This window comes from Corapipo altera, unplaced genomic scaffold (genome assembly GCF_003945725.1).
Source record: "Corapipo altera isolate COAL_440 unplaced genomic scaffold, ASM394572v1 301, whole genome shotgun sequence".
Classification (NCBI taxonomy): Eukaryota; Metazoa; Chordata; class Aves; order Passeriformes; family Pipridae; genus Corapipo; species Corapipo altera.
The window spans coordinates 3,703,823-3,727,505 of NW_020884926.1; the positions used below are offsets into that span (position 1 = coordinate 3,703,823).

Below are 23,683 nucleotides of genomic sequence, written 5' to 3' on the forward strand. Positions count from 1 at the left end.
GCACATTCCCAAGGCTTCTCTGAGCTGATGTGAGCTGAGCTGCCAGTCTGCTTCCTGAAGGACTCTCCTGCCCCACAGACTGAGGATGGGCAGCTCATCTCCAGTCCTGAGCACAAGCAAGCAAAATCAACATGTCCAGTACCTCAGACACTCAGCCCAGTGCCTCAGCTCTCCCCTTCCCGACCCTCTGGGCTCGATCCCTCTCTGATGCTCCCACACTCATGTCACTGCTCAGCTCAGACGAATGATTTTAGAGCTGACACATCAGTGACAGGAGAAGGGAGCTTATGCCTTTCCACTGCCACTCACACCAAGCTGAGAGAAAAAGACACGCCACCCAAATCTGAACTTTTCATCCCATTCACCCAACTATGGGATGTTTCCCAGCTCCTGGCTGTGCTGGAGTCAGGGTCTCCAGACTCATTTGCAGCGAGAGTGGCAGTGCTTAAGAGGGAAGAGGTGTTGAACAGGTACAAGCAGGTGCAAATAGAACAACAGAAGGTGCCCCCAGGTCAGCACTCACGTGCATTTTCCTCGGCCATGTCTGAGGAGACTTGGAGTCAGAACAGAGCACAGCTTTGCATGGGGGTCTCACACATGTTCACAATGTCCTGTGCACTTCCTTTTCCAACACGTCGTTCAGGATGTCTCTACAGCAATGCCAGTAACTGCCTGTAGGGAATGTTATGTTAGAAAATTATCTAATGCACTGTTAATCATCTGGTCTTGCAATCTACAGAAGGAAATCGGAGCAGCCAGCACAGTATGAACCTTCTTCCAGACACCACTGACTTCAGATACCATTATCACTGGTAGCCTGGTCCACGTCCCAGAACTCAAACTCTCTTGGTTAACAGGCCATGAAATTATTTAGACTATTCTTGATGTTACATTCTGTTGTATTTGTAATTAACACAGAAGATCAGCAGTGCCACATCCTGTATCTTGCTGAATAGAGAGGAGACAGTGCTTAGAAGCACTTAGTCTTCACCTAACTCTGTTCTGTTAGGTTTAGGGCAAGCCAACTCTTCAAAGTTGACCTGTCCTAGAAGGAAAGGGTTTGATATTGTCAGAGTTTAACCCACAAATGTTTGAAATAGTATATGGGAACCAGCACTCTAAAATTGGGTCTTACCTCCTTTTTTTTTGGAAAATACTTTTAAACAAAAGAAAACAATCTGCCAGCACACTCAGTGTTCGGCGCCATCTTCAATCAGGGAAGCCTAATTATACCCATTATACTGATGAGGAAGCACTGGCACAAAGCTGTGCACTCGCAGGGCTACAGATACAAAGCAAATCAGTGGCAAAGCCGGAATTAAACCGGGGAACCACGGTGATGAGCTCATCACCCACCTCAGCACAGCCCCCTTGCTGGCCATGGCTGGTCCCACCCATGTCCTGCAGGTTGCAGAGCTGGTGAGGAGCCCTCCACACATCTACTTAACAGGGTGAAAGTCTCAGTCCCCGTTCTGAGGTGGTTTAGGGTGCTCTGGGACACTCAGGGACTGGTCACATCATCAGGCCCGCAAAGACCAGTCACTGTATCAAGACAGACTGGTGGGCTACAGACACCCAACAGCCAGAGCATCGGGTCTGAGCCACCATGAGACCTCCCCATGACCACACAGACCAGGCAGAGATGAATCATCTGCTCCTTCTGAAGCAGCTTAATCAACTTCCCTGCGTGTGGATCCTCGCAGCGGGTCCAGCCTGACCCGTCCATGTATTAATGATCCCCTGGGATGTAAAACCCAGAGATTTTCCTTGGCACCAGGGGCCAGTACTTGCTCTGCATTCTCCCTGCCAGGTGCTGGGTGCTCTGGTCTAAGAAAGGCTGCAGAATCCCTCGGGACTGAGAGTCATTACATAAACAATACAATAGGATCACGGGCTGTAATTGTAAAAGCGCCGGAGGTCTTGGCACCGGAGTCTGCCTCAGCAAAGGCCTCTAAATGGAGACCCAAACAAAACAAACAAAAGCCCCAACTCTGTCAGCGCTTAATGAACAATAATAAATAATAAATAATAACCCTAAGAGCCAACCTAGCAAGACAGATGTGAGGCATCACTCCGAGGAAACATTGTCCCTACAGTAGTTACCCTCACTCCCCAACTTCCAGCTCAGGTTGCTGGGTTCTTGCAGGGTCTAGTCTAGAGGGGAAACCTAGGATCTCTGTCAGGAGTAGGCACTCCCCCTCCATCAGTAAGATGTGTAGGAGCTGCAGCCTTTGTATACCCCTGGATTGGGACCTTCACCTGCTAAGTGAATGCTCAGACACCAACTCATGCCCCGCTCGTTCTTACTGCAGGATCTCTAAGAGCTAAAGGCAAAAAGAAGCAGATGGAGCTGAGCAAGGGAATCCAGATAGGTGTGAGTCCAGAGAAGCCTCTCCCCAGCATCATTACAGTCTGGACTCAGAGTCCCCCACCTGTTCTGTGCAAGCTGAGCTCCCGGCAGGACACCAGGAGAGCTGCCTGGCAGGGACAGGGGCTGAAACAAAGGGCCTAATTTAAGTATTTTTATAACTCGGTGCTTGTGACAGTGGGTTTAGCAGTTGCCAGCCATCTGGAATAAAGAATTACAGCCACCTCCCCTAATCCTATATTGCCTAAACCCTAAAGCTGGTTATGGTGCAAGGATGAGGCAGCAGGTTGGGAGGAGGCAGCGATGGGAAGGTGGGGGTGGAGAAGCGACCGCAGGAAAATCGTCAAACTTATTTCTTTTTCCTGCAAGGTGCTGGGTGGTCCCAGATGTGCCAGAAGTATTTTTGGTAGGAATCAAGAGAAGACAGAATGAACAGGAACAGGGGAGAAGGGAGACAAGGAGCCCTCCATGACCACACAGTCGCATGCACCACACACACACACGCACACAGAGGCTTACTGGTCCGCGCAGGGCTGTCAGGTAAATTAGATCTGAAAGCTGACAATTTCTGACCATATTTCCTTGATTATTTCAAACAAATGCACACCAGCCGCTGTAAGGAGATTAAAGTGACATAAACGTCCCGAGTGGGAGGAGGGAGGGCAGAGAATTCAGGTCACCCCCATCCGTCCCCCATTTGACAGCCGCTATATCGCTATCCAATCCAATAAAAAAATCCCCCCCTTTTGCTTTAATTAATTTTACAGCTAGCTTGCTTAATTACTTTCAATCAAAATCCTCCTGCCATCGCAAAATTAGAGATGGTTGAGCTCCATTAGCCTAAATTCTTCATTTCCATATAGAAAGAGGCTCCCTCGGCAAAGCCAACAGGGCTCCCTCCTATCCAAGCTGCCATCGGACAGATGCCTGTCCCTCTGTCCGTCTCCAGTTCCTCGGGAGAAGGAAGGGGGGGAGGAGACAGTCTTGTTCCCACCACCCTTTTCATAAAGCATCTCCTTGAGAGCTCTGGGCACAGGAGGCCTCTCTGCTCACATGAGGTGAGCTCAGCCTGCCCTCCCGGCCTTCCTACAGCCGGGCTGGAAGGAGCTTTTCCATGGCTGCACGAGGGAGCTGGGTGGCCCGGCCTTACTGCTGTGCTCCCAGCACTGGGGACAGGATCTGGAAGGGACACTTCTCCTGCTAAGGTTGGTCTGAGCACTGTCATCCCACACGGGCACCACTGACTCGAGATGATCCCTGTGGACACATGGAAAGGACATCAAGGGGACACAGGGGCAGATCATCTTACATCTGCCTGCTGGGGGTTTGGTACCTTCCTTGGGAGCATCTGGCACCAGCTGCTGGCAGAAACATGGCACTGTGAGCCACAGAGCTGCGACATTCCTGCAGCTCCCATGGGCATCATTATCACCTCTCTCCTGCGAACACAAATCCTGAACTGTCCCATTTTGGGCTGCTCTGAGAGCAGTCCCAACTGGTCTCATGCCCATGAAATCTCCTCTGAAGCACAGGGAGTGGCAGCAATAAGCCACACAGCACCGTAGAGGAGAAGAACAAGGAGTGGGTGGAGAGGATGGGCACAGGAGAAACCCCTGGAAGGAACTGGGTAGGCTGGGAGCAGAGAAGGAAAACTAGCTCCTCTCAAAGGACAGTGGGAACTGGAAAGAATTACCCAAACCATTCCATGCTTTCCTCCCATTTTCTCCCATTTCCTGTTGTCTTTTCCTTTCCCATCTCTCCACACTAACTGCAGAGCAATGGTCCTAATGGGATTTTACCTGTGCTCAGCACTCTGTGTGGGTACTGAGCCCTGGGAACCAGCCAGTGGAGCTTGGCCTCTGCTCCCTCCTCCCATCACCTGCCCGGGCCACACCCCCCCCGACCTGGAGCTGCAGGAAGGTCACATCAGCACCCCAGGCTCCACACCTTCCCACCCTGAGGGAAGCTCAAGGGGATTCCTAAGCACCAGCAGCCCAACACTCCCCCCCGGCTCCAGGGAGGGCAGGTCAAACCCTTGCTTCTTCAGAACAAAATGAAGAAGAGACAAACACAGACCTATTTTGTTTATAAGCTTAAAACTGAATCCAATGGCGCATCTACCTGGGGATTTTAGATTAAATGGTTTAAGAAACTCAAATAGGCTTTTTAATCCGGTCAAATAAAAAGAGCCCCAAAGAAGAAAAGAATTCGCCCTGCCGAGCCTCCCGCCTGTGCAGACAGACAGGAAGAATGGTTTTCTTGCTCTCTGCCACTCCTCCCCACCCCGGCATGGGACAGAATGTATTTGCCAAAATCTGGAAGCTCAGGATACACCCTGTTCAGGACGCATGCAGACTTCACTTTCCCATGGATGACCCACTCCTATCTCACTGTGTAACACCTTCTTCACCCTCTCTGTGCTCTCCTGGGCTGTTCAGCCGGGCCCTTCCCCCTGACACCTGGCAGGCCGTGCACACACAGTGCCAGCCCTGGTTACATCACCAGCGCCAGCCAAAAGCCAGCCAAGCGACGGCACCGACACCCCTAATCCCCACTCCACACACACATTTAGGCTCTGTCTTTCATACAAACTACAACCCTGAGTGCTTCATAGCAGAAGACAAGGGGCTGGGCAGCTCATGAGATGCAGGGGGGACCAGCAGAGTCTGCCAAGGGACAGGGCAGATGGACAGTCAGCCCAGGTCTGACGGGTGGGGACCAACCCCACACAGAATTGGGGAGTGTAAGCAATGCCAGGAGCTGAACTCCGACAAAACACAGGAAGCAAAGGAGCTCCCTTCTCTGCTGGATGACCACCTCCCCAGGACTTCCAGCCTCCCACCTCCCCTCACCAACTTCCCAACAGATACTGTCCCCTCTCCCCCACCACTGCCCCACTCCGGAAACGCTCAGAACCAGCCTTCCCCTGCACATGCTCTGCAATAAAATTCCCGACTTGTGTCTCGCCTGCTCCAATGCTCAGAGCAGCTGGGACAATAGAACAGAGAGGCCCTAAATCCACCAGACTCACCCTAAATAGCAATGGCCCATAATTTTGCCTGACATTCAGGAGCTTGTTATTCTTTCCCCTCGTCGCCTGGCTGGAGCTGTTCAGACCCATCAGTGTTATTCTATGCATTAAATGGGAAAAAAACACAACTCAACAACAACCCAGAGTTTCCAAGCCTGCCCAGTGAGGGCTGAAGGGGCAGCATCCATAGCTGAGCTGGCGGTGGGAGGACAGGAGGAATCAATGCCTCAAACCCAGACCCATCCCCTCTGCAGGGGAACAGCATGAGTGGGTCCTGCTGAGACCCCCAGCAGAAACACACTCCCTTTTCTCTGCTTCCATCCCTAAGAAGGGAGCTGCCACGTCTCCCAGCCATTCCAGCCTCCCACCCGCGGCCCGGGACGGCTGCTGCCCACCCCTCCCCACCACCCAGAGGTGGGGAGCTTTAACCACAACAGTTTGGGGTTTGGGTTTTTTGGTTTTTTTCCAGGCTGGTTCCAGCTGATTAAGGACCTGCAACAGGATGTAGGGATTACAGCAAAACCTGGCTCCAGATCAGCTGGGGCACAGAGCCAAACGAGAGAGCGAGGATTGCCCCCAGCCTGGCTGCCAAGCCGGCACTCGTCCTGTTGGGAGGTCGGGAGGGCCGGAGCTCTCCGCTGGAACCAGGCCCCTGCCCTCGCTGGCTCTGCTGGGGAATGGCCTGCAGCTCACACTGACAAACGTGCCCACAGGAAGGGCAGGGCTGTGAGGACGAGGGATCTGTGGCTCGCAGGGTTTGCTGGAGAGAGGAAAATCCCTATGGCCTCACTGCTTGCATCTTCACCTCAGAGGTGTGAGGGGGCAGGTGCATCCCCACCTCCCGACTGGGACAGCAGGAACAGCCTGAGCTGGAGGTGCCCCGTGGTTCCCTGATCCCTCTGCCAGGGTCTGCACCACGTGGAGCTTCTAACGGGTATCCTGGAATAACACACGGCAAAATACTCTGTGCTGAGTTTTTAATCCAGGAAGAAGTGATCAGGGAAGGCAATAATCTCAGCTGGCACACGGAGCACAGCAGGATCTTGCTTCTGGGGAGGCATCAAGAGCAGAATTAGCTTCAAGGAGACTCTGGGGCTTTTTTTTTCTTCTGCTAACACTGATCCCTGCCCGGACCAGCAGCAGCAGCAGCAGCTCCCAGCATCTTTCTAAAGTGCCTGTCACTGCAATATCCAACTGCTGATGTCCCCTAGGGGACATCCCCCCATGCTTGGGTTTTCCACGTCCCTCTTGGACTGGAGCAAGAGGGACAGCAAGCAGTGGGAGCAGCCCTCCTGCTCTGACCTGAAGCTGTTAGCCTCAAGTCGTGTTTTAATCAGGTCTGGCAGAGCTGCTGCCTTGTTTCCCAGCCTGCCACCTCAGAGGGATAATTTGCCAGTGCTTTCTCAGAGAGCTCTCTGGAAGCACTTTGCAGAGCCCGAGTTTGCCTCCCCTTCATGGCCAAACCCTGTGAGCTTTGTGCTGGCACATCTCCCTCTCCTAGTGACCCCCAGGCTCTGTCTGCGTAAAGGGGATCTGGAGATGCCAGGAGTTGGTCCTCTCTTCCAAGCGCTGCCTGGCAAGACCTGGCAGTGAGAGAGGGAAGCTGCTTGGAGCAGCAGGAGGGGGTGGAAATCTGTCTGGCAGCAGCAGCAGCACAGAGACTTCTTAGTGCTGCCCACCAGACTCATCGTAGCAGAGAAACTCTGGAGTCAGCTCCTGCCGGCCTGGGGCTGCGGGGGGAGCAGGAGTTGATATTGCAGGCGGAGGCCACTGGGATACCATTGAAAGCTGCTAAATATGACCAGGTTAGCACTTTAGTCTTTAATGGCAGGTCACCATTAATAAACCCAGGGCCCCAGGGTGCAGTACAGAGCCTCCCTCCCCCCCTCCCCGAAACACTCATTTCATTAACTTCTCTGTGCGCGGCGCTCGGGCACCTGCCAGAGGTTCTGCAGCCAGGAGGGCTGGCAAGGGTTAAGGACATCCTTTGGCAGAGCCAACTGCTCTCCTGACACGATGGAGAAGGGGGAGCCTGCGCAGCTCCCTCTGCTCCCCACTGCTCCCCTCTGCCTCTGGCTCCCCTGGTTCATGCTGGATGCCAGCCCACAGCTCTTGGCCCCACACAGATGGGCACCCTGGGAAGGCTCCTGAGTGGGAAACACTGTCCAAGGGGCTGAGTGCAGGTGAAGGACAGCCAGAAACGTGGCCCCAATCCCAACTGCAACACCCAGTCCCTCTCTGGCCTTCAGAAAGTCACTTCCCATCACTGTGCCTTGCTTTCCCATCTGAGGAAAGATGACAATGGCACCGATGGCCACAACAGGGAAGGGCAGAGGGGAGTTACTTTGCATCCAGGCAGGGAAGAAACACTTGTTAAATAAAGAGACTGCCTAAACAACGAAGGCCAAATCCCTCTCTCAGGGAGCCTGGAATGAACCACAGGATTGCCCCAGTATACAAAAGTGTGAACTTGGCCATTGCAGAAGGTAAATGGCAGAGATGGGCTGGTGGGGCCAGCACAGCACGTGCCCCATGCTCTGTGCAGCCTCACACACGGTCCCACAGAGGTCTCTGATCCCGTGGCTGCACACAGAGGGCAGGGAAGGACAAGGTGAGAGGCAAGCAGAAGGACAGGGTTTTGCTCCACCTGCTCTCACTGTGACGCTGGTCGTTTCCCAGAGGGATGGTGGGATGGGAGAAGGGACAAATAGATGTGCCAGCTGCCAAAAATCCCATCCCAAGTCTCTATCGATCTGCCCTACTTGGCAACTGAAGCTGCAGCCACCGTCTGTGGTGCTTGATCAATAAGACCTGGGAGGACAGGGAGGGAGAGGCCCTTTTATGGGAAGGCGGGTCTTTAGAGGGAAGTATTTTGATTTTTAGAACGAGTGCAGAGTCAAGGAAGAGGAAATACTGGGACTGAAGCTGCAGTTTAGTTTGGACTCATTTCAAATACCTGCTGAGCCCTTTACACTGGGGCCCTGGTGACCTCCTGCCCATGGGAGCTGCCCCAGCCTCAGTCCTCACTGTCCACCCACAGAGCCTCTCGCCTGTCCTGGATGCTCTCAGCATCAACAGCACAGAGCCTGTGTGTGGTAATTCTCCAGGAGCTCCCTACAGATCCTCCCCAGGGACCTGGGGAGAGGCAGAGACTCCCACAGCCACGTGAGAAGGAATTGCTGTGCCACTCAAAGAGCCTCTGGAGGTGCCCCAAGTCCCCAGGTGACACTTGGCAGTGACTGTCCCTGGGGGCAGCCAGGCGGGAAGGTTCCGGCCTTGGTGGCGGTAGCCAGGCTGATTCAGCAGAGGAGCCAGGCTCTGATGGGCCTGCCCACGCTGCTCCCCCCCTGCTCAGTGGAAAGCATCACTCACTGCCACCCAGCCCCTCCATAGAAGGGATCACAGCCTGGTGAGATACAGCAGGCCACGGACTGGGGGGTCAGTGACCACCACCAACCCCTCGTCCTGTCTGTGCCTCCAGACCCCTCCCTTATGCTCAGGTCACCTAGCAGGGCCATCACTGGTCAGCCCTGGAGCCCAGGTGACCTGCTGGAAGAGAGCCCTGTGTTTGACTGCTCTGGCCCCCCCAGCTTATTGCTAATTTTGTGCCCATTAACCCCACCAGGAGAAGGCAGCAGAGGAGGAAAAGTTTTTTTCTAATAGAGGGGCTTGGTAGGGCCAACTCCAGTGGCAGGAGTGGCCCATTCCCAAATCCAAGAGCCAGCAGCAGCTCATTGGCTCCAATCAGAGCTGGCTGCAAGGGGGACGGTGCATTGGGTGTCACCTCCAAATGCCCTTTGGATAGATATGGAGAGAGAGAGACAGAGAGAATCTGCAGTTGTTCCAATGTTTCTTGCTCAGCAGAACAACTGTTGCAGTCCTTTTAGTACAAACCCAGCAACTGTTCCCAAAAGCTCAGCCTTCTCAGCTCCTGTCCTTAAAAAAAACCCACCAACCGATCTCCAAAACGTCAGCTTCTGAGACAGGGCAAAGATGTTATTAACAAAAACATCACTCAGGGGTGGGACACCTGCTCCCTGACAAGCAACTGGCCTGGCTGCCCATGGTTAGCGAATTACATCAGGCCCCAAAAAGAGAAGGGAAAGGGAGGGAGAAGGGGAGAGAGTGGAAAAGAACAGACAGAGGGAGGATGACAGCAGAAGGGAGTAACAAAGACAAAGAAGAGCAGGAGAGGGGAAGCACAGAGAGAAAAGAGCAAGTGCGAGCGTATGTGAGAGACGGAGCAGGAGAGAGCGGGAGCGTGGGGGGAGCAGGGAAGTGTGCGGGAAGTGCGGTGTGTGTGCAACACAGTGTGGGAGTGCGTCTGTGAGAGAGACTGTGTGCATATGGCAGGGACCGCAGCGAGGAGGAGGAAGAGAAGAGTAAGGAAGGGGGAATGACGCCACGAGAAGCAGAAAAATCTTGGAAAAGTGTAACAAGAAAATAGGGAGGAAGAGAGAAACAAAAGCAAAAGTGAAGGCCATCGAACAAATGAGTCTGGTGAAGCAAGAGAGCAAAGATAAGAGCAGGGAGGGAGGGATGGGAAGAGGAGGTGGAGGGCACTTGGGATGAGGCAGCGCCAGGGTAAGGGTGAGGAGGAGAGAGGAAAGAGAGACGGGGACAGAGGAAAAAAAAGAATAAAAGAAATAAACAGGGAGGAGGGAGAGAAAGATGTCTATTAAAAACCTCAGTGCATAACACAAAATGTCAGGGTTTATAGCTTCATTCTTGGCATTGCTGGTACTGAGAACCCCACACAGAAATGTCACTGCTTGTCATGTTTAATCACCTGCTATTTGTTAACACCTTCGCTGCGAGGAGTCTGCCCCTCACCCCTTGCAGGCTTTCCTTTTGGAGAATAAACTGCAAAAACATGTCCCTGCCTCACAGTTCTCCTTGGACAGTTTCCGTTGCATCCCGGGCCGAGCAGGGGAGGCCAGGCAGGGCCGGGACACCGGGAAGGCTGTTTGACTTCCAGCTGGGACTCAGCACGGGCAGGGCTCCTGCGGGAGCAGGGAACAGGCACGGTGTCGGGAGGCAGAGGAACGAGACACGGGATGCTCTGGGGAGAGCAGGATGATTCTGGAGCAGCGAGGAGCAGGTGAGTGAGGTGGGTTTGGGGGACAGTGACTGCAGGGCAGAGAAAGAGATGGCAGAGAGCTCATAAAATCAAGGTGCACACGGTGGGCAGTGCAAGGGCAGGGAGGAGCAAGGTACGGGCCCTTCTCCTGCTGCATCCACCCTGTGTTTCCATCCCACTCATGTCCTGTGCCAAACATACATAAATAAAATCCCTGAAATCCATGCAAGTCTGGAATTCTCCAATCTGTTTGCTTGAGCAGCAACTGTCACATAAAAGCAAACATCCAAAGCGATTAAATGTACAGTTACAGTTCCTTGCCCTGGCATCTGCACTGGTGACTTTGCTCTAGTTCCTCCCGAAGCCTTGGACTGATGGTTTTCATTTATGCTGGTTTTCCCCTGTGTCAGGCACTCGTGCCCCCACTGCCTGTACTTCCCACCCAGCCACATACTGTCTGCCTGACATCACATTGCACTGCTGTAGAAATTATTTTGAGGTCATCACTAGACAAGACTTTTCCCTGCTATTTCACGCACTTCAACTGGAAAGAAATCAAAAAATGCTCTCCTCCATACAGTAAGTAGGGCTCTCCCGTACAATGAAAACCTAATTCTATAATTTTCAGGCTCATGGAAAGAAATTATCCCCCCACCTAAATGAGCTAAAATTCAAAGATGTGTATGTGAAGATCATTAGTGCAGCTATTTAGTTTTAACCAAAGCATGGTGACCAACACAAATGAGGGCTCAGCTTCGACACAGTCCTTGTCCCACACTCTGAACTGCTTATGCAGTGTGCAGGGTTTGGGAAGTGCTGATGGTAGTGAAGTCAGACTTCCCCTCTTGAAAGTGAAGAGAATTTGGGGAGCTGAAGGAATGACAGCATGATGAGCTGTAAGGGGAGCCTAATGCATCCAAACTTTTTCATGCAGGGAGCAGAAGCCATCAGCTGCCGGGAGAGCAGCTCAAGGGTTTCTGCTCCAGCCCCCTGACTGCTGGGTGCCTTCTCCCTGTGTGCCCAGACCCCTCCTGCAGCTGCAGGACCAAGGGGTTTCCCGGCACTGGTGTCACCAGACACTAAGGACACACCAGAGAAACATCCCGTTCAGAAATAATACAGAAATGCAGAAACTCAGTGCTCATCTCTCTCCAATCCCTACAATACACTTTTAACACCTAGTATAGATCCTTCAGGACTAGATATGGGACTGAAATAAAAACCTTCAGGCCCAAACCAGGCAGTTCTGGAATCCCAAACTCCAGAGCACGCTTGGACCTCACAGTTTGGTCTCTGGTAGTGACAGCAGTGTGTTTCTACTCAAATTTTCTTCCTTGCAAGAGTGTTTTCTTGGTTTTTTTTCTGATTGAGATCCTCACTAGTTTCCGAAAAGTAAATATTTTCATCTCAATCTCACACACCTGAGGGATTCCAAGGGTCATGGGAAAACCTGCACTGCTGCTCCTGTCCACTCCTGCACTGAGGACAGCACCTGCCCCGTCCAGCACCTGCCCCAGACACCCACAGCCCCCCCAGACTCCACAAGTACATTCAGGCCCAGTTTTTGAGCCTGGGCTGTGACACACAACCCCAGCTGGCGATTGCTGCCTCCGGTTTGGGGAGGGCAGGCAAAGGCTCAGCCCAGGAGCTGGGGACAGTGGGTTCTGCCCCTGCCCTGAAGGGCCGGCACGAGGTCCAGGAGCCACCCCAAGTCCTATTCTGGGAACGGGAACAGTACACAGAAAGGCCTCCCGCTGGCCTCTCGCCAAGGATAAAATTCACCCTTCTGAACACAGGCCAAGATGATCTAAAGTGACTACTGACTTTTGTTGCCCAACTTGAGTCACCTTAAATGGGCCTATTTTTCAAGTGTCAGTGCTCAGCACGGCTGAGAATCGGGCTCTCTAAGATGTCTAATTCTACAAGTCCAGTCACTGTTGTAACAAGAAAGACCATTATTCCTCTCCTGTGTGACTTCTTCCAGTCTGGCCAGGCCTTTTATCTTTTTTCCTCTCCCCTCCCTTCTCCTTGTTCTTTTCTTTTTCAGCTTTTTATGAATTTCTCTCAGCTTTCCTCCCTCTCCCCCCCTCAAGGTCATGCGGCTCATTTCCACGTTGAACATTTACTCAGCAAGCCAGGTCCTTTCACAGGCGCTCACCACAAATATGCTTTCTGATAAAGTACAGAGAAAAGAAACTGTAAAACCCAAAACAATGTCAGAAATGAATACAAAAAAATCCCACCAGGGCAAAGCAGGGTTGTAACAGGACAGACTGTTTCACCAGAGAGAGCAAGGAGGTAAAGCACCCCACTTCCCTGCAGTTCTCTGTTTATTTTCTTGCTCTCCTTTAATGTTTGCTTTTCTGAATATTTCTGTTTTGTTGTTAGGGCTGTGCCACCTATATGAGAGAGACTGTTATATTTAACCTCTTCTCTTTATCCTCAGTGAAACTCACCCTCATTCACAGGTCAGAGCCCTCCCAGCCCGTGGGCACCTGCTCCTTTATGGCAGCCCCAACCCATCCTGAGCAGGGTGTTTCCAGCTACGGAGTTTGCTTGGTTTTCCTAAGCCCATTACTTGTAAGCAGCTTGCACAAAGCATCAGGGTTTGTGTCCACCCTGGGTAATACACAGCACAACACCGTGTGGCCAGAGAATGCACAAAGGAAGGTCAAACCCCTCTCCCCACTCTCAGGAATGGATGGAGCCCTTCGCACGAGTGTGGTAAGAGGGAACGGGTCCTGGAGAACTGTTTTCATACTTAATTACCAATTCAGCTCCCAGATCAATCCTACAGACTGTTTGAAACTAAGAGCAGCTTCACAAGACCCACATTCTCCAGCCCAGGGCATGTCTCCAGAGAGCTCAGCCATGCTTGCTGCTCCGAGATGCTGCAATCTTGATAAACCTCCAACTCCAAAGAAACAAAATTTGGCCAACACAGCATGACTTTGAAAATCCAAGCCTCAGGCCTGCAGTGTCCAAGAAAGTTTTAGAATTATTTCTCAGTGACATCATTCCAATCTCCATTTGATCATCACAGACAGCTACTGGCCCTCACATGAAAGACAGGGTTTAAAAGTGTCCATTTGCTCACTAACACCTCTTCACCTGAGATCCAAAGCTGCTTGGCCTTCTTGGCCACTGGGAAATGGTAAGGAAAAGTAACTTTTGGCTTTTGTAGTCAGGTCATGGTTTTATGGCCAGGAATGCATCTAGCCCATAATTTCCTGTGGGAGAGAGGCCACCATTTCATTGCTGACCAAGTCAGGTTTAGGATAACAAGCATATAGTACCAAAAGCCTCCCACCTACCAAGACCCCTGAGGGGTTCCCTGAGGAACAGTGCTTGGAGGGAAGTGAGCTGCTCTGAAAGCAACAACCTTCTTTTTCTTGAGACAGCAGGGCTCTGCCTTCTCACTCTAGAGTTGTTGCTTTAGGATGCTTCATGTTGCTGCTTTCCTTTACTGAGCCCACAACAGAAAACCAGAAATCTGTGGATTCCTCCTGGCAAGGGGGAAGTAATTCCCAGCTATGCTGCCTGCCCTCCACAGCTCTCCCCTGATTTCTAACATGGCCAAAAAGGCACCCCCCACTGCTCCCACACACTGCCCACCCCACAGTGGCTGCCACGGTGCAGAGACCCACCCAGCCTGTTTCCATGGAGCCTGACCTTCTCCTGGAGGTTGCAGAAATACACCCTTCCATAAACAGATACTTCTACCTAGGAAAGCCTCAAAGCTCTGTTGGGATACTCTAGGTGGTGCTGGCTCGGGAAGCTGGCTGTGAACACCTTGGTGGAACACGTGGAACAGTGAGTTCTCCTCCAGGAGGGTATCGGCACAGCCAACACCAGCAAGAGCAGGTACCTTGGCAAGTGCCACGGCAGAGCTATTACAACATTTGGGCCCACCAGCATCACCAGAACTAATCAGTTACAAGTTCTGACAGACAGGTACAGCCCTGAAATCAAATATAGTTGCAAAATTATTCTGATTTCAAGTGCTTTTGGCCACTTGCAACTCTGCGTTGGCAGCACAGTGACGGGGAGAGCAGCACGCTGGTGGCAGTGATGCTGTCCCGAGTGGCAGCACACTCCAAGGGAGTGGGGCAGGATGCTGCAGGACACTTTGTTGGCAGTCAGGCCCCTGCAGAGGTTGGGCACTGAGCCGGGTGTCACCACACTGTGCAGAGGCTCCTGCGACCCCTGTGTCTCCCTGGCACGGCCCGTCTCGTCTCACTGAGTGCTGCTCGCCCTCCCTCCCTCCCAGAGCGCACATGGCTTTAATGTTTTTATTACCTGTTTGACTCGCTGCCTTATTGCTTCTCCTCTTAATGGGGCTGTAACCGTGGAAACGAGGAATAAACGGCCACCAGAAAATGAGATGATTAAACAGGTCACCCTGGCAAAACAAACTCCGTGCTCACACAGCCCAGGCTGCGTGTGCAGTTTCTGCCCAGGGAAATGCGGGGCCAGCGGGCAGAGGGCGGGAGGGCTGGATCAGGCTCCTGGAAGGAGCACACCACTGAGAGGTGCCTCCTTGGAGAAGTGTGGTCTCTGCCCAGAAGGGATGATGCTGTGTGTCTCCCAGGAGGGACGTGTGGAAAATGGCAAGGTTTGCCGAGGGAAGATGGAAGATAGCGAGGACAAGACACAACCATGTAACTGGGGAAAAAATAGCAACTATGATGAATATAAATAGGCTGGGCTGAAAACAAAACACAAGTCTGAGACAAGTTGGTGTCCTCTGTTGTCCCCGTCTCTGGCATTGCCCACGCTTGCCTCGTGGCAGCTCCCAAGGGAGTGTAGAGGCTCTTCTGCCTGCACTTCTCCAGGCCCACGGGGCACAGCTCCACCACTCTCCTTCTCCCTCCAACGGCCAAGCTGCACTGGTGCCACCCTGGCAAAGGCACAGCACTGTCCAGCCAAGCACGGCCAGGACCACAGGGAATGTAGGATCTCATGGAGCACAGATCTGGCTTTCCAAGAAGCATCTGCAGTCACTGTGCTCACGGGTCCTTCTCTGAAGCCACGTGGCTGGGAGGAGAGGGACAGGACCATGACAGCTGGGAGGGCACGAGCACAGCCTGGGCTGGTGTCCACTCTAACACAGCCCTCCTCGTGACGGGGCAGAGGGCTGGTCCACACCAGCAAGACAAGGAGAAGGCAGAGGGTCTGCGTGTCTCAGCACCCCACTGGGTGCCAACATCTGAATGAGATCTCAGTCAAGCTCAGAGGTGATGAGTTTCAGACCAAAATGTTGTCGAAAACAAAAATAAAACCCCCAAATATGCACACCGCAATAAAAAAAGCACAATCACAAACCAACATTCAAAGTACTGAGGATCCTGCCAGAATCCCCATCCTGCCCCAACCTGTCCAAACTCAGACTCACTGGGTGCTGGCAGTCTGGGAAGAGCAGACTTACTCCACCAAGAGCAACAAATTCAGCAGAAGAAATTGGAACGGCAAAGCTTGGCGAGGTGGAGATGTGAGACAACTGCTTGGAGCACACAGGCAAGTGGTTGTGCTTTCTTTCAAAAAAAACAGCAGGTGGTTTATGAAAAGGGCCCTATTCTTTAGGGTAATTTGAGCCATATTTCATTGTTTGATAGAAAAATCCTAATATTCATGACCTCCTTTAACTGGAAGAAGTTTGCTCATCTGAATATCAGCCCACAGAAAAATGGGAAAATGAAAAATAAAGAGAGTAAGATAATAGAAGGGGGGGGGGGGGGGGGGGGGGAAAGGAAAGGAAAAGCAAGACAGAATCAAAGGCAGAATGGGAAGTCCAGGAGGGTGACAAGAATGATGGGTCTGTGGGAATATGGAAAGGAAGGACATAAAGAAAAGCTATTTAGCAAGAAAAGTTAAACACTGTAGCATAAAAAAGGCTGAGAAAAGCAAGGGTGAGTGGCAGAAAACACAGCAAGAGTGAGCAAAGGAGCTTTCCCTTAAAGTTTCCAAATGCATGGATCAACTTTGCAAAACTGGGATTCCTGTCCTATTGAGCTTCTGTTAAAAATATTCATATGCAATCAAGAAGAAAAATCAGACCCTCTCTCCCCAGCCTCTGTTCCCTCACCCTCTTCCAATCCTGTCCTCCTCTGCTAACATCTGCTGCCTGCCTTCGGGACATGCAGATGGTAATTACTCCAGGAGCAGCTTCCTCTCCTTTCCCTGCTTGCAGAGGGCTACTTGGAAGAGAGCTTCAAGCCATGGAAAGATACCACACACACCTCCACACCCGGGAGAGGGGGGGATGTGGGAGCCAGGGCCATGCCAGAGAACTTGATAGCACAGGGGGTGGGAAAGGGGTGAAAAGATGAAGACATTTGTCTACAAAACACACCAACAAAACATCCCCCTGGCCTGAAGAAGGGGGGCCTGGGGAGAAGTTGGCTTGAGATGTGGGACTGCTCGTGCTCCTCCAGATAGGGGAAGGGGTGCTGGAGGAGAGATGTGCTGGGGAAAGACAGGTAGTGAGGAGGAGGAGGAGGAAGAGGAGGAGGAGGAGGAGGAGGAGGAGGAGGAGGGCTGCCCTGGGCAAGCCGGCTCAGGGAGTGGATTCATACAGGCATGGAGCTGGCAAACACCAGGCGGAGAGGTGGAGCTGCTTTAATGAGAAGATGCTTCTATGACTCAGGCCTCAAAGGGATTGGGACTTTATTATTTTATTTTTCCATAATAAATTATGCCCTGGGATGCCAGGTCCCGCCGGGTTTTTCTGGAAATACCAGACAAAAGCTGGTGTTGCTACCTGGCTTTTGACAGTTTCCCATGTATGGAAGCTGAAGGTTCCTGGTTCTTCCTCTGCTCTGCCCTGGCCCAGCCAGTCTCGGGAGCGGGGCTGACACCACTACCCCATTCCAACAGAACAGCTGGAGTTCCTCACCTCCCTGCCCAGGTCCTGGAGAGCCCCCTTTGCAGCTCCACGATAGCCCACCCTGGGCCTACGGGTGCTCCCAGCCTGTGGAGCTGCAGCTGCCGGGATGTCAAAGGTGCCACGGGTCAGGTGGGCGCAGGAGCTCCCGGGAAAGCAGGAGCGGGCTCAGCTCTCTCTCCCACACCCCAGGCACCACACCCCGGCTGGAGGGAGGAGCTGCTGCCCGACCCCCGCACCCGTCCATGGACAGCAGCCAGGCCTCATTCACTTATCTCCATCACTGAAGCGCCCAGCCCTGGCTCTGGGCTGCACAGGGGAGTATGATTATGCCCACTTTATAGATTAGGAGTTATTCATCCTACACCAAATCCTCAGACTCTGCCATGTCTCACAGACCTGTTCTGGAGCTCTTTGTTAGATTTAGGCTGAACTTGGCCCTAGTTCAGCTCAGAAACTTGCGTTACAAAAATCCCCTGTACAACCTCCTGCCTGCCCGCGGCTGTGGACCGAGCTGACGCCAAGGCCATTGTTCCTGGCAGCAGGAATGGTGGGAGATTCACTGCAGGGCAGTGGGAGCACAGGGACACCCAACACACAGACCACGCTGGTCCTCTCTTGCTGCTAAGAAAGATCCACTCGTGGTCACGACAATGCGAGCACATGGAAAGAGAGGGTTCATCAAGGCAATGTCTTGAGAGAGCAACCTGGAGAACACAAAGTTCAGCATGACACCAACACAGGGCACGTGAGTGTCCGGGAGCGTGGAGGTGGGCGAGTGTCTGGGGCAGACGGGCATGTGCAGGACACGGTGACGGGGACGTAGGTGTTGGGTGTGGGGAACACCTCCAGAAATGCTCCGGCAGAGCTTGGTGCTTTTACTGATTTCACAAGAGGCTCTGCTAAAATGTCACCTCTCCGAAGCAAAACAGGAGCACGTCGGTGAATCATCGTTTCACACCCCAAAACCAGGAATGGGTGGCAAAACTCTCTAGTGAGGCACCAAATCCTCAGGGGATTGCCATAAAATGCACCCGGTGACTTTAGTCTTCCCATCCTTTTTGCTAGTATCTCCTGATCTCCACCCCTTGCTCTCTCTTGCCAACCTATACGGGTTGTTCAGCTTTTATTTCGAGCATGAAACTGCCTCAGGACTGGAAGCTTTAAGCAGTTTCCCACCCTCCAGAAATTTTCTGGTTGTGTTTCTCCGTGGCAGAGCAAACAATTGCTTCGGTACCTGGCCACCACACCTAACCCCCAAATGCAATGAGAACTCGGAATTCTTTGGGAAACAAGAACTTGTTTTACATGAGTGAAGCACATGTTTTTTGTTCACTGTAACTATTTGTTCCTGAAAGGACTTGACAAACTGTTTTATTTTCTGGAACCACCACAAGAAGAAAGATGGGAAGTCCCTTGAGAAAGGGGAGAAGGTTGGTGCCAAGTTAATGCAATGGGAAGGGAAGTTGACAGCTGGACTCAGCCTCTGAGATGGGCAACAAGGGGGCCTAGAGTCTGGGAGAGGGAAGAGCACCACCATCCTACTCCAAAACACACTCTGCTCCTCAGACAAAGCCTGTGCTTACAGGGAACAGCAGCCCAGTCCCTCACCTGTGATCAGTGCTACTGCCTGTCCTCACCAGCAGGTCCTGCCAGGGACCAGGAGCCTGCCCAGAGGAGCTGCACAAAGGAGAGGAAGCTCCAGGGTGCTGATCCCAGCCATGGTCATGCTCTGTGGCCATCTGTCAGTCCAAAGATGGGCCCCATCCAGACCAGCTCTGTGTAGCCCCTGGGCTTTGCCCACCAGGGGCTGTTCTGTCACCCTCTTGCAGCACCATGGTGACCTGGCCCGGCCCTTCACCCGCCCGTGCCCCTCCAGCACCAGAGCACTGTGCACTCCCCCCACTGTGCACATCCTCAACCCAGCCCCAGCTGCTGTTGCAGCTTGCAGAGCACTGGTCAAGCAGGAATGGGGATTAGAAGACAGCAAGTTTTTCTTTTGCTACCAATGTCTGCCTCCATCTCCCTCGTGAGCCCTCAGAGAGGAAACAGGGAGCAACAAGGTCCTGGTCCAAAGGGCTCTCAATCCTCAAAATGGATTTTACCTGTCTCTGAAAGCTGCCTCCATCTCTCACCCCCATTGCTTTCTCCCTAGGGAAATCAGTCTAAAAGGGGCTAATGGAACAATGTCCCTCTCTCTCCCCCCTCTCATTTTCTCTCTTTTTTTTTTATTAGCATTTGTGGAATTTATTCCCAAACTCTCCTAATCTTTCGTACACAACCATTTGATTTGCATAACCCAGCCCCCTCTCATAAAAACTGGCTGCTAGTTTAATTAAAAAATGTAAATTTGCTGTCATCTCGGGGCCTGGTGAATTAGGACGACATCGGCATTTTTTATTGCTGAAGACGTCCAAATTGATCCAGTCCGCACTGAACCGGAGGGGAGGAGACGGGGCCGCGTGGGACTTTTGGCTGGAGCTCCTGCCCCTCCCCTGCTCCCAGCCAAGCCTCCTCTGCCCCCTCTCTGCTTTGCAAAGTGCAGCTGAGGACGAGGACATCGGTTCTCCCAAAGCCCAGCTGGATCGGCCAGCGAGGCCTCTGCAGCGTCAGCACTTCTGGGAGCTCAGCCCTGGGTGGCACCTGAGCTCTCCAAACCTTGGGAACAGCCGTGGCTCCAAACCCTGGGAGGGAGGGAAGGAGCCCAGGTGGAGGTGGGAGATGCAGCACAGGCAATGGTTGTCTTCACCTCCCACAGGACTTTTCATTACTTTCCAGACACTTTCAACCAACTTTTCAGAGGGAAACCTAAATTGTAGGCTGCACAGCAGCCCAGGGGTACGGTCTGATGTCAGAGGGAGAGTCAAAGTGGCCACAAAAGCTCTCGCTGTGAGGACACAGCCAAGCGCTCTGGCAGCATGAGAATTGGGACAGACAAGGCTGTGCAGGCAAAGTCCTGAGATAAATTCCAAGCTCAGATACTCCTTTCCAAGACTGGTGAGGAGGACTCAGGGTGGAAGCATAAACGGTCCAGGAAAACAGAAAGAGAAACTGATTATTTGGAAACTACATATTTAATGTTTGACCCCCTCCAGCTGAGGTATCTGTACCATTCTGAGCTGGTTTCAGTTCAAGTTGCCTCTCTCCCTCTGGGACACCAGAGCAGAAGGGTGCAGTACCTGCACACACTGGCAGACCTGATTTAGAAGGACTCATAGAACTCAGCAGACAAGGTGCAGGTGAGGAAACAGGAGTTTTTTATCTCGGGGATCATCTTTCTGGTCTTTCTGTGAGTTATCTCTCTATGGTAAAGCAATTGAAACACTCCTACGGACTTCAACTGGCTTTGAAGCACCCTCTCCAATTAATAGCTGGGCCCTGCTTACACCATGATGGGAAGGTTAATTCCTGCCCTGCTAAACCCTTCTCCCAAGGAACAATCTTCACTCAGTAGGCTTAAGCCCTTGAATGCTTTCCACTCAAAAAGTATCTCATAGGACTCCTGGAAAGGGATGTGAACACCTGAACAAACTGCCTGGGAACCTTCTGCAGACCAAGGGCTCAGGAATGACACTAACCTTGACTAAGCCAATGTCTTCCCAAAAACCTGTACTGTCAAAAAAAAAGAAGAAAAAAAAGAGTTACCACCAGTCCAGAGAAGGTGTTTCTATCCACTGGGTGTTTCAAATAACAACAGTGATTTGACAAAGGCACAAAATGACCCTGGGAGTGGAAAATTAGGTGTTTCTCTGCTCATTTACTATAGGTGCTTTAGTCCTCATTCTGAGATCAGTTCCTGTAATCTCATACCAAGGATAATTAGGCTGGGGCACAGTTTCCCAAAGGAAGTGACAGGTGCCCAGTCAGTCAAGATATTTACAACCAGACTCGCAGAAAGTCACATGTAGGGAACATCTTGCCACGATCCTGGGCAGATGGACTCAGTCCATGAATTCTTTTCAGCCCTTAACCACTCTGAACACTTCTGGCCCTAGAAGGTCCATGCAAGGACTGACTGAGCTGAGAAAGCTCTCAGTAAGAGCAGACTGTCAGACCCCACATACCGAGTCCCTCTGGGAAAGAAACCCCTCCGGACTTGCCTCTGCCAGCTGGCAGCTCGTGTGAGCAGCCCCCGGGCACTGCCTCCGGGGAGCCACTGCCTGAGGGCTTGGAGAGAATTCAAGAGGCAGCGACTGAGGGAGATAAACTGGCCCAAGCAGATAAGGGTTAGAGGTGGTGATTATGGGGCAGGTCTTTGCCCCAAGATCATGACAAGACGGGTTCACCCACACACAGACCGTAATGCTGACTTAAACAGATCTCCCAGATCCTCATTTCCATGGCTTCCTGCAGCCCCGGGTTCCCACACCGGAGACCGAAACCCACGTGTTACCTGGGCGGCAAGGCCGAGCGCCCACGACACTTCCGAGAGGAAGGAGGGTCCCTTTTTTGGGGCGGGGGGGGGGGGGGGAAAGTGTTCGGCTTGGCAGCCCCTCTTTGGGGGCGGCGGTGCAGGAGCCCCCCGGGCAGCGGGCGGGTCCCGCCGGCAGAGGGCACTGCGGGGCCGGGGCACGGCCCTGCCCGCCCGGGGCCACCCCGGCCGGCGACACCCGGGCAGCTGCCACCGCTCCCGGAGATGGAGATCAGGGGTAAATCACTGTTTATTGCTCTTTAAAGCATTTGCCCTCCTGCAGTTTCACCACATCCTTAACTCCTGGGCTGCCCACGCAGCCTCCCAGCTCCTTGATCTGAGAGGGAAGCAGCCGCACGCCCACGGCTGGACCCGGGCAGAGCCGGCGTCGCGCTCGCGGGTGGAAGCGGCTCCGGGGCCGCTGGGCTCCTGATATCAATGGTAGAAATAAATAAATAAGTGGAATAAACGACGACAAAATTATCCTCTCAATCACAACATCAGAGTACATAGTTCAGGCCCAGTCAATCATCAACCAGTTTATTACCATCTTACTCCTTATTAAAAAAAACAACACACACACATGTACACATAGGCTCCGGCAGTAATTACCTGGACTGTGGCGCATCGCCAGCGCAGGCCTCTTTGGCCCATTGCTGCCATTTGGATTGTAAATGGCAGAGAATGGCTTACACCATTTTGGAGGAGCAAGTATGGTTGTGTTGGCAGGTATGGGGCCAAGGTGGTGGGATGTTGTCCCAAACGGAGAGGCAACATGGCCCAAGGAATTCCTACCAAACTCTGCATTTGCCCACTTGGTAAAATCTAAATGAGACTCTGATCCAGACTGTCCAAGGGCTGGAAAACCCACCAGCACTTTGAGCCCCGCTGCCCCCAGCTGCAGTCACACCCCAGCCCTGTCCAGCACCACACCCAGTGGAGCCACCAGCCCAGCCCAGTGCCAGGCCAGACCCTGCTCCTTGTCCTGATACCTGATCAAAACCAGTGGACACGCCACAAAAAGCTACAACCAAAAACACGCCCAGCCCCAACACTGGGGCCTGTAATCTAAAACCAAAACATTGCCCCAGCCTGGCCACCTTTCCTCCTCCCTTCGAGATGTGAAGAGGTGGGGGAGGTCTCATACACCTCACATGGAAGGACAAAAACAAACCCATCCCAGATATGCCCAGGCTGAAAAAAAAAATAATACTCATTAAATGTAATAAGCAGCCTCTTCATCCGACACTACCTTGTCCCAAATAAATTAAATTCCTTTTCATTTAGACAGCACAGGAACCTGACAAGCAACCTTTACCACCGAGACGCCAAGAGCTCAGGAGGGGGAAAAAATGAAAGAGAAAACAACCCACACAACTTACAACAAATACAAAGGCAGAATCATTTCAAAACCCCCATAAACTTCCCCTCCGCATCCTCTCCCGGCCAGCCCGCTCCTCGCCCCGCCGCCCGCCCGCCGCCCCGGCCCGCGGGGGCCGCGCTGCCGGGAAGGACCGGCGGAGGGAGCGGAGCCCCCGGCTCACCTCGGCGGGGCCGGGCGAGCGGGGCCGGAGCGGCGGCGGGCGCGGGAGCAACTTCCGTAAAACAAGTGAAAGAAGAAAAGTGAAAGAGGCGGCGAGCCCCCGGCCGCACCGCACCGCACCTGGTGCCGCCCCCGCGCCCCGCTCCGCCCGCACCGCGGCCCCGCACCGCCCGCACCGCGCACCCGCCGACAAAAGTTTCGGGGCGGCGGCGGCCCCGCGTCCCGGAGAGAGACTGCGCTGCCCGCAGCGCCGGCCCCGCGGCCGCGGAGGGGCTGAGCCGCGGCCGGGGCGGACAGCGCGGACAGCGCGGACAGCGCTCCGCTCCGCTCCGCCCGGCGCGGGGGCACCGGCACCGGCGGCCGCACC

The 23,683-nt window shown here is 53.1% G+C and overlaps 1 protein-coding gene across 8 annotated transcripts in view; it reads right to left on the minus strand.

The window, feature by feature from the left end:
- Window positions 1–23,683, minus strand: part of CASZ1 (castor zinc finger 1) — a 278,435-nt gene that overhangs the window by 65,979 nt on the left and 188,773 nt on the right. For 6 of the 8 annotated variants that reach the window (XM_027658154.1, XM_027658151.1, XM_027658150.1 and 3 more), the window contains one exon: window positions 524–672. The exons of the other annotated variants lie outside the window; for them this stretch is intronic. In XM_027658154.1, the coding sequence (XP_027513955.1) occupies window positions 524–542 (19 nt within the window). In that variant the 5' untranslated portion in view covers window positions 543–672. The remainder of the gene's footprint in view (window positions 1–523; window positions 673–23,683) is intronic. 8 annotated transcript variants of the gene reach the window in all.